Below are 10,832 nucleotides of genomic sequence, written 5' to 3'. Positions count from 1 at the left end.
ACGGAATATGGCCAACAGGAAATGGGACTGAAATATATAATTGTTACATACATAATTGGCAGGCACAGAATTAGAAGCCCTTCAGTTCTTTTTCTATCTTTTCTATGATTTTCCTTTTTTCATTAACTCTAGATTTACATTTTGTTTTGTAATTTGAAGTTCTCTGTCTTGGCCAAAGGAAGATACAGGAAGGTGATGGACCAAGAATGAAGGGCCTTGCATGAAGGGCAGAGCAGAGAGGGTCTCCCAGGGTGGGAGGCCGGGGGAAGAGGGGGAAGCTCCCAGGAGAGAACTGAGAGGCTCACTCTTCTGTGTGCGAAATAAGGGTCAAGATTTAATTTTGATAAAAGGATTTGTAATTTCCTTTTGTTCATCTCTTCTTTCTCTTCTTTATTTCTTTCCTTTATTCTTTTTTCTATTTTTTTTCTAGATTAGTGTGATTTTTTATTGTATTTTATGTTGAAAACTTTGAATAAAAAATGATTTAAAAAAATCAATGGCTCTTCCCTGAGAATTATAGCTTTGTGAGATTTGAACTTGGAGTTTTGAACTGGGACTGCCCATCACTTTATAGTTACAGGTATGTAGCCGTGTTGGTCTGCCGTAGTCGAAACAAAATAAAAAAAATTCCTTCCAGTAGCACCTTAAAGGTAAAGGTACCCCTGCTCGTACGGGCCAGTCGTGTCCGACTCTAGGGTTGTGCGCTCATCTCACTTAACAGGCTGGGGGCCAGCGCTGTCCGAAGACACTTCCGGGTTACGTGGCCAGTGTGACGTGGCCAGTGTGACGTGGCCAGTCTGGCGAGCCAGCACCAGCGCAGCACACGGAACGCCGTTTACCTTCCCGCTATAAAGCGGTACCTATTTATCTACTTGCACTTGGGGGTGCTTTTGAACTGCTAGGTGGGCAGGAGCTGGGACCGAAAGACGGATTCGAACCGCCGACTATGCGATCAGCAAGTCCTAGGCACTGAGGTTTTACCCACAGTGCCACCCACATCCCTTTTCCAGTAGCACCTTAGAGACCAACTAAGTTATTGGTATGAGCTTTCGTGTGCCAGTATTGGGGTGGGGGAGGTGTTCATTTGCAAACCAGAAATTTAGGTTTACAAAAAGAAGATTAACACGTTCTGACACAACAAATCCACTTTCTTTTTAAAGTCCTTTTTCAGTTGGGAAAATGGCAGAGAAATTGAACAAAAGGTATAAGATAAACAACTGATGAGTGGAAAGATGTATAACCTTCATGCAAGCAAATTAAGATGAATGTCCATTGGGCTATAATTTCCCTGCCAAAAAATCAGAATGCTTGCTCAATAAAGATGGGATATCATCCAAGCTGCGTGCAAGTAAATCTAGGAACACAGGGAACTGTTTTATATTGTGAGTCCATTTAGCTCAGTATTGTATACACTGATTGACAGCAGCTCTGCAAGATTTCAGGCAGGAGATTCTCCTGGTCCTGCTTGGGGTTGAACCTGAGACCTTCTCCTGCAAAGCAGCCCTTCCCTAATCTTGCTCAATAAACAGGCTGCCTGGAGGAGCCTCTCATTTTGCACATTTTTGGCTTGCCCCAGTCCACAGGTTTGTTTCCAAATGTGTGACTCGCGGCCAACAATCTTCACTTGTTTCTGACTCTGAGGAATCGCCCTGGACCAGTTTGCCAGGATATGGCTGATACTAAGGTCAGGGGGATGTAGGGCATGGAATTTAAATTCTTGTTTAGGACAACAGTTGCGTTAGATGTAATAGGAAGGAGAGCTTCCTTCAAAGTCAGGCTGTTGCAGCTCCAGCAGGTGCTGCCTGGACAGCTGCTTAAAGCTACCACAAAGTGTGCAGCATTTTCTTATATCCTCACCATAACAGAGCTAATTATGTGGTGTATGGCAGCCTGGCCAAATGAATCATCTGTCAGCTGTGAAAGCAGATCCCAGAACGAAACCACTTTCACAAGGGGATTACAAAGCACAGGAAACACAGGTGATTACCAGCAGGTGTCTTTGATACCTACATCCGTCTCTTCCTCTGGCCCTTTGAAATGACTCTGATATGCTGCAATTAGGGATTGCTGGGAAGAGATGGAGGGTGGCTGCTGCCTTCCTCCTCTCCTCCTACTTTGTTTTGAAGTTGGGATCAAAGGGATTTGGAGTGTCTGGGGGGTCTGGAGAGGAAGGAAAAGTGAGGAAATGCTGCTATAAATAAGGCTGAACTCTCCAAGGCACATGCTTAACTCCTTTAGGTGCGAAAAGCAATCAGTGCCTTATTCTGACAAGCAGCAACCCACAGGTTCAAAATACTGGGGTGAAGGATGTGTGTTGCTCAGTGACTTTCACCCTAGGAAGGAGAGTGGAAGGTGCTTTGCTGTCTTCCAGGGAATATAGACAATACTCTGAGTTGGGAATGGAGGTGAAGTTTCTGCTTGGGATCACTTGCCTCTGCTCCCCATTGACTGCTATGGTTCTTGACTTCAACACCATCAGGGGCTCAGCTGAAGTATCCAGCTCCAAAAAGGTGAGCACTTTGGTGGGGGCTGTTTTTCAAGTAACATTTGCCAGTTAAGAGCTCCAGGATAATAAGTAACAGGTTACTCATTATCTCTGGACCCAAAAACTCTGCAGGCTATATAAAATGCTACAGACAGCTGCAAAATCTGCTTATCCAGCAATTGGAATAAATAAGAATAATTATGATAATAAATATACTCTGCCCATCTGGCTGGGCTGCCCCAGCCACTCTGGGAGACTTCCAACACACTGTTCTCTGACAATAGAATACTGGTTTTGGGGTTAAGGTCCTCTATAGAAATGATTAAAATGATAATAATTTAGAAGTGCACTGAATGAGCAACCAAGCGTGCTTTTTTTGGAATGATTGTTGCTATTTGCTATGTTCTGAAATGATTAATTCGATTTGTTATATTTCTATGCTGCTTTTCAGTCAAAGTGGCTTACAAACAATAAATAACAAGTTAGAACATCACAAATGCAGCATAAATCATATAATTAACAAATGATCACTGAAACAATTACAATCTCTAACACGGTTAACAAAGCAGCAACTAAAAAATAAGCTCAACAATTACAAAGCAAGCCAAACATCACAATTAAAAGTAATATAATAAACAAAAACCAAGACTCAATACATCCCTATAATCCCTGCAATCTTGTAAATATACCTTTTTTTACGAAGTTAGTAAGCTAAACAATTGTGCAGTTGAACATCAATTCCACTAGTTAATATTTTTCAATTTAAAAACATTTTTAAAAAATATATGGATGAGGTTAAGTTTGGCAGGAAATAACATTGCAGTCAGAACTTCCATATGCTGAACTAGAAGTTTAGTGGAACATATTTCTGACTCGGAAGAATCTAGACTGGGCTGGTACTGAGGAAGTTAGAAACTGATGTGGATTTATTGAATGCAGTGGTAGACTGAGAGCAGCCCCAAACTCTGGTGGCACTGACAAATTGCCTGTTATGATGCAACTGCTGTCTCCTGCCCCTTCCTTTGGTAGAAGGGACCTTTCAGTGGCATAACTCGGGCTCCTGCTGGCTGCTAGATGAGTGCGGGTGTGAGGAACCTCTTACCCAGACTGTCCTCAACTGTGACTCCCATCAGCACAAGCAAGCACAGGTAGCGCTCAGGGATGATGGATTCAGCAAGATTTGGAGTGTCAAAGGTTCATACTTGAATTAGTGCTTGCTAATGCAAAAAAGTGCCTGGGCAGAGGGTGGGGAAGCAGGGAGTAGAGTAAGCTTGTGGCTGATCAAGTTCCCCACCCTGGAAAATCTGAGAAAATTGGTGGCATCAGCTTTCCAACAGGTGATGTACTTTCCTTCTCCACATCTTGTCTGGGCTGAAAACTTTGCTAGTGGTGCTTGAGCAGCTGAAACTTAACTTCCCTTTCAAAGAGCTGGAAGCCCCTCCATCGCTTTTAAACTACAGCCCTGAGGCAGAACTCCTTGTGCCTAACGCTCCCCCTGTAGGGTTGCCCAGCCTTTCCTTGGACAGGATTCCATCACCTCTCCATGCTGCTAGAGCTGTTTCCCTTCAATCCAGCTTGCAGTTTAAACTCATGACATCTTGCTCTAGATCCTCTTTGGATGTAAGGATCTAAGGAGCAATGAGTTCTTTCCAAAGGCAAGCCTTCTGCTATGCACACAGAAAGGAGCACCTGAGTTGAAAATGAGGGCCAGCACAACACATTATGCTGCCTGTGATGGACACCAGAATAGCCTGGCTGGATCAAGCCAAAGGCTCATTTAGTCCAACTTCCTGCTTTCACTGTGACCAACCAGATGCCCTGAAAGCAGGACCCGAGAGCATCAGCACTTGCCAGTGTGGTTAAGGGTGGTATACTCGTAATCTGGTGAACTGGGTTCGCATCTCCGCTCCTCCACCTGCAGCTGCTGGGTGACCTTGGGCCAGTCACACTTCTCTGAAGTCTCTCAGCCCCACTCACCTCACAGAGTGTGGGAAAGGAGAATGTTAGCCGCTTTGAGACTCCTTACGGGAGTGATAAAGCGGAATATCAAATCCGAACTCCTCCTCCTCCTCCTCTTCTTCTTCTTGCCCCATGTGATGCTCAGCAACTGTTACTGAGAGGCATTTGCTGCCTCCAGCAGGGGAAGTAGAACTGAGCCATGGTGACCAGGTAGCACCCCTCCCCAATTCCACACGTGGAAGCAGACTGGACATGCAGTTGCACCTTTCTCCAACACTGCAATTTCCTTCAGCCGCACATGAAGTAGCAGACTTGTTTGAGTGGAGTGTAGGAGAAAACAAGCTATGGAGCAGACCTCTCTCTTTCCACCAACAGAGGAGGCCTAGCCAGCGGGTTTTGAAGGAACTGCCTGGCCCCAGAATTTGCTGCCTGAGGTGGTTCTCATTTGCAGGCCTGGTAGAGACTGTATTGCAGCTCCATTTCTCTCTCTCTCTCTCTCTCTCTCTCTCTCTCTCTCTCTCTCTCTCTCTCTCTCCCCTAACATGACTGTGTCCTTTTCTCCACAGAGTGCCCAATGTTTCACAGACAAAGACTGCCCAGCTGGGAAGTTCTGCAACAAGGCCTGGGAGGAGCTGCCCTTCTGCGCTGCTTGCCATGGGCTACGGAGGAGGTGCCAACGCAACACCATGTGCTGCCCAGGGATGCTCTGCATAAATGGTAAGCAGTGGCTGCAACAGCAAGGCTAGGGGAGGAGTATGTTAGATGTTCCTTGTCTGCATTGTCACCTAGCTAAAAACCACATTTAGATATGCTTTTATTTAATCCATAATTGTGCTTGTTTTGCTACATTGTTGGGCTCCTTTGGGAGGAAGGGGCAGAAATCTGAATAATGCTACTATTTATTGCATTTATTTATTTTCTCCAAGGAGCTCAAGGTGGTGTCCATGGTTCTGCCTCTAGTCATTTAATCCCCACAACAGCAGTGTGAGGCAGGTTAGGCTAAGGGGCAGTGAATAATAGCCCAAGGTCTTCCAGGTCCTAGTGTAACCACTGCACCACACTGGCTTTATATTTGAATGGAACCTGAAAAATATGGGAGAAATATCTGCAGAGCAACCTGTAATGTAAGAAGTCCGTCTACTAATTACTGCTAAAGTCTGGTGGTAGAGGGAGTGTACATGATGGCCTGTGGTGGTTCAAGCAAGAGAATCACTTGTGGGGGGCGGGCAATGAGTGAGGCAATTGTCTAAGGTTAGAATTCCCCATCAAGAGCGGAGATGTTCCATGTGACCACATTAGATAGCAGTAATGTGGGCCTCCAGAGGTTGTTGAACTCCAGGACCATCAGTCCCAACCAAGCATGAGTAATGATTGGGAATGATGGACATTGTCTCCCAACAGGATTTGAAGGGCCACAGCCAAGCTTAGCTGCACCAGTGATAAAGAATTGGTAAGCTGTGCTTGATATGGTTGGAAAATGGGTACAGTGTCCTAATAAAGAGGGGGAAACCTACAATTCCAACTTAAGCTAGTCCAGGAGTTGCCAAACTTTTTGGACCAATGGGCACATTTTGGATTTTAAGAGAGCTGGGGTGCCAGTTAAAATGGCTGTTGAGGGTGCATGACTTAACACAAAATCAGATGGACAACTTGACATCTTGTGGTTAGCATAAGGTTCTTAGAGGTGGCTCTGTCCTGCTTGTCCTGATTATGGAGACCAAAAAATACTGTGGTTTTTTTAATGTGTACCCAAGGCTGATTAGATCCTGTTGCTGCCTAATGGCAAGAGGGAGCATTCTTCAGTACCAGGAAAATTATACCACACTCATGCTTACAGAAATTGCTTAGAAGGTGCCACACAATTTGCTTCACCCCACATCATGGTTGGGCTGGCCCCAATTGTTAACACAAATTCCATTTATACATCACTCATAAACATATCACACACACATTAACATGAGCAGGTGTGCAGGCAACCACACAGAACAGAAGGCACTGGAATCCATTTGCATTTCTGGTCCCATCTCTCTCCGATGACTCAAGATTGCAGGTCCAGTCTCTAGCAGAACTTGGTGCCCTCCAGATTTTTTGGACCACAACTCCCATCAGCCCCAGCTAGCATGACCATATGATGTTGTGCTTGATGGGGCTGCGCTGGCCAGGGTTGATGGGAATTGTAGTCCAAAATCCCTGGAGAGCACCAGATTTAGTCCCAGAACCAGGAATGGCTTTTGTCCAAGACCTTTTGTCCCAGAGCCAATGTGGTATAGCAGAGTGTCAGACTAGGACCTGGGAGAGACCAGGATACAAATCCCCACTTGGGCATGAAGCTCACTGGTTGATGTTGGGCCAGTCACTCACTCTCAGTCTAAGCCACCTGACAGGTGTGGGGATGAAATGAGGAGGGGGAGAATCGTGTAAGCCACCTTGAACTCCATAGATGAAAAGGTGGGGTATAAATGGCAGGGGAGACCTTAAAAGAGCAGCTGCCAGTTGCAGGTAGAATAATGCCAGGCTAGATGGACCAGGGTTCTGACATGGTATGAAAGCTTAAAAAATATATCACTATTCTCTTTCCACTCAGAAGTGTGTAGTCAGACTGAAAAGATGACTCTCGTTGAAGAAAAGAAGTGTGAGAAACAGGCTGGGTTAAGTTCAAAAGCCGCAGTCCAGTGCCTGGTTCCAGCAAGCAACGTCTTGAAGAAAGGAAACACTCAAACACCAAACAACAAAGGTAAGAGAAGGAGAAGGGCAACGGCTGTGCAGCTAGGAATAGGGATGGGTTGGCCTTGGGTACAGTGCTTGCCTCCTCCTGCCTGCAGCCAAAGGAAATCAGGTGACATTTCAGATGAGTGTATGGGATGCTAGATATGGTTTACCCTCTTAAAGTTGGTTTGATAATTCTAATTACTGGCCTTCCCTAGCATCTCTATTTAACTATATACCAAGCACGTCAAACTCCCAAGAGACTGTGATCTACTCAAAAGTATAAAAAGACTGGCTGTGATCTACCCATTGCCATTGCCAGTAGTTAAGTTGTTGAGCTTTGGGGCAGGAGGGAGGCAAAGTTTTGAGTTTTTTTAGGATTTGCAAGGTTGGTTTTAGGAGGAGTGCATTAAATCAATCGCTCAACGGTCAGCTCACCTCCTGACTTACCAAACTCTGCTACCGATGCACGAAAATAAACCTATCAAAGCAGCATCGCCAGCAGCGAGGGAACATAGCGCCGGGGCAGGGCGTGTCACGATCACTTTAGAGAGCAACAGGGAGATTACATACTAAACTACCGTGATTGACCTGGGACACCCCTGCGGTCGACAGGTAGATTGCGATCGACCTGTTGGACATGTCGGCTATATACAATCTGAAAGATGAGCCTAGCTATTTATTGCAGTCAGCGAAGACATTGGGTCAGAATTTTTGCATTCTCCATAGCTGACCAGGGCAGCAAAATGTCTCTATAGTAAAAATGGTAGGCAGTCAGTGGGCTTGTTAAATCTTGCTTATCACAGTTTCATCCTGCCCTCCCTCCCCCTCCAAGGAGCTCAGGATGCCTTTATGCTCACAAAACCTGGTGAGGTAGGTTAAGGGAGGAGACTGGCATAGGGTCACCCAATGAGTGGAGACTTGAAGCCAGGTCTCCCCAGTCTTATATCCAATGCAGGGAGCCTTGTACTACACTGGCTTGCAATGCAAGCTACTGAGCACTAGCAGAGAATCATGTAACTTGTAGAGTTAGAAGGGATCTCTGGGGGTCAACTATTCCAATCCCCAGCCACGCAGGAATGCTCGAGCCAGAACTAGGCGTGGGCCAAAGAGCAAAATGAAGAGTATTCTTATTACAATTACCTGCCTTTCTCTCTAAGAGTCCAGGGCAGGTTACAACAATTAAAATACAATGTTAAGAACAGCTTAAAGAACTTGCGATCACAGAAATAAGGTGGTTCGTAAAAATATACATGTTGTGGGAAAAGTAAAGAAGTGCTTAAGACACATTTTCTGAAAGCTGTCTCGTGAAGGTGCCTGAAGCAGCTCTGTGGGGAATCCCACAACTTGGGGCTGCCACAGAGGAGGCCCTCTCAGGACCATGCCACAAACTTCAGAGGCCAGTGGAACAACCCAGAGGACCCTCCGTGCTTATCTTGGCACCCGAGAGGGTCTGTGGGGAAGGAGGCTGGAGGGCTAAGGGAAGTAGAACATGAGAGCGTAGCTTAGCAGGGCCAGCAGAATCAGAAGTTCCTTTAGTCTCTCACCCTTGCCAGTTTTCTCCTCTGGGCTGAGGGAGAAGGGCAGGTAAGCAAGGTAGAGGCAATACCTGCTGCTGCTGCTCCTTGCTCCTATTTGCCCACCCATCCACCTAGGGAAGATCTCGCCACTCCCAGGGCCTTGGAAACTGCCCTCCCTTGCTGACCCCTGCCTGGCAAGGGTCCTCTTGGGATATGCATGCTGCACAGGTTAAGAGCTCTCACTTGGATTTCAGTTGTGCACCATTTCCCTGCAGTTGAAGAGGGCGAGAGCTGCCTCCGCACCTCCGACTGTGCTGTGGGGCTCTGCTGCGCTCGCCACTTCTGGGCCAAGATCTGCAAGCCTGTTCTCAAGGAGGGCCAGGTGTGCTCCAGACGAGGACAGAAGGATGGCTCTCAGGGACCTGAAATCTTCCAGCGGTGTGACTGTGGCCCAGGACTGTCTTGCCAACTGCCACTCAGTGGAGAGCCCCAGCGATCACGCTTACGACTCTGCTGGAGAAACTGACGTCACTTTTATCAGTCAGCTAATATCGGAGTCCTCATAAGCCAAAGTTGCACTCCACCCAGTAGGAGATCTAAACCCCCAAACCACATATATTTGCCCTCCATACACTGCTGCTGCTACTTTGTAGGGTAGATAAATGGCTCCCTTCAGATGGGTTGTTGCTCTCCCTGGTGTGCGCCTTATTTTAGCTTTTGATACTTGAACTGGGCCTGTTTTAATCAAGAGGAGACTTCAGTGTTGACACCCAAGGTGCTAGCCTTGGCCTTTTGTCTGGGATAGAGTAGCTCAAGAATCTCCTCTTCTATAAGCTTGACTTTCGGTGGTCCCACCATTGATGGGAGGTTGGGCTGGTGGGACAAGGAGCAGGGGAGCCCTTTTGATTGTGTCACCCGAATGACAGAATGATCTTCCCAGATATGTGCTTTTTAAGCAGGAGCATAATACGGTTCTGTTTCAGCAGTCATATTTTTAAGTGAAGACCTTTTGCAATTTATCGTTTCATTTTTTTAAATCACTCCTGTGTACAAACATTGCAGTGATAGAAACTTGGTTATGAATATGTTGATAAAGACACTTGGCAGTAGAAAATTGTTGAGGGGTTGTGGCACATGGGCAAGAAGCTGTTGTATACTGCTGTAAACTGCTTTTTTATTTTTTACAAAAGTGTTGTACAGTACAAATTTTATGAAATAAATTATCTGTGCATGGCAAGACAGGTGCAACAGACTTTTAGATTACATGGAATGCATTTATCACTTGTGTGAAGCAATGATGTGCTTCTATAAGCTTGCTGGCTGCATTGCCTTTGGATTCAGCATGAACTCTAATTTTCCAAACTGACAAAGAGATGGGGTTAATAAAGGAGAAAACAAAATGAACACAAGACCTCTTGTATGTTGATGGAAGTGACTAGACTTCACCTACCTGTGAAAAACAAAAGGGTAGCACTAAGCTATGCAGGAAGGTTTTTGGTACCAAGTTTCCATAATACTCTGGTTTCTCTTCACATTGAATAAATCTTTTGCCTTTTACCATAATGTGCTATGTAACATCCAATCCTTTTTGTTCTGTTTACATCTGTTGATTTGTTATTTGTCATGAGAGAAAAATAATAATAATAAAAAAGAAGTACCGTATATATCTCTGTCAAGTCAAAGGGACAGTTCTGACCCAGGCATTTAGTTGGCAGAACTTCCACATGTGGACACCAACTGAAACTTCCTTCAGCCCTGGCAATGGGCTGGCTTGGGTGGCACAGAGCAAGCCGTGTGTGACACCGGAAAGCAGCATTCTGATGCTCAGGGTGGACACCAGAGCAAGGAAGCAGTTAAGAGCTGCCAAGGAGCTCCATCAAGTAGGGCAAGGTTGGGAAACATGTTGCTGGGCTACACCTCCCATCAGCCGCAGTCGGCACAGCCAATGAGCAGAGGATGCAAACTGCAGTCCAGTAACAGCAGGAGGGTCATGTGGTCCCCACCCAGGAGCAGCTGCTGCCAGGCATTGGAAGGGACTCTTAAGGGTCATCTAGTCCAAACCCCTGCAATGCATGAACTACAGCTGAAGAATCCCTGGCAGATGGCCACCCAACCTCTGTTTAAAAACCTCCAAAGAAGGAGCCCACCACCTTCCAAGGTCA

At 46.0% G+C, this 10,832-nt stretch overlaps 2 protein-coding genes across 2 annotated transcripts in view; both read left to right on the top strand.

The window, feature by feature from the left end:
* The window catches only part of STAMBP (STAM binding protein), a 116,608-nt gene that overhangs the window by 17,574 nt on the left and 88,202 nt on the right, over positions 1-10,832 (top strand). The gene's annotated exons all lie outside the window — the stretch shown is intronic.
* Positions 1,582-10,227, top strand: DKK4 (dickkopf WNT signaling pathway inhibitor 4). Its single transcript, XM_083628303.1, has 4 exons — positions 1,582-2,510; positions 5,011-5,161; positions 7,029-7,178; positions 8,946-10,227. Exons 1-4 carry the CDS (start codon positions 2,400-2,402, stop codon positions 9,194-9,196), a joined length of 663 nt encoding a protein of 220 aa, XP_083484429.1. The 5' UTR covers positions 1,582-2,399; the 3' UTR covers positions 9,197-10,227.

This window comes from Podarcis filfolensis (genome assembly GCF_964270895.1).
Source record: "Podarcis filfolensis genome assembly, chromosome: 8".
NCBI lineage: Eukaryota > Metazoa > Chordata > Lepidosauria > Squamata > Lacertidae > Podarcis > Podarcis filfolensis.
The sequence above is the reverse complement of the archived record's forward strand: the minus strand, read 5'-3'. Positions and strand labels throughout refer to the sequence as shown.

Bases quoted from the DNA above. Each gene is read 5' to 3' on its own strand.
- DKK4 (XM_083628303.1), top strand. From the start codon at position 2,400: ATGGAGGTGAAGTTTCTGCTTGGGATCACTTGCCTCTGCTCCCCATTG. The intron at 2,511-5,010 runs GTGAGCACTTTG...TTTTCTCCACAG, and splicing joins AAGTATCCAGCTCCAAAAAG to AGTGCCCAATGTTTCACAGA. The intron at 7,179-8,945 runs GTAAGAGAAGGA...ATTTCCCTGCAG, and splicing joins TCAAACACCAAACAACAAAG to TTGAAGAGGGCGAGAGCTGC.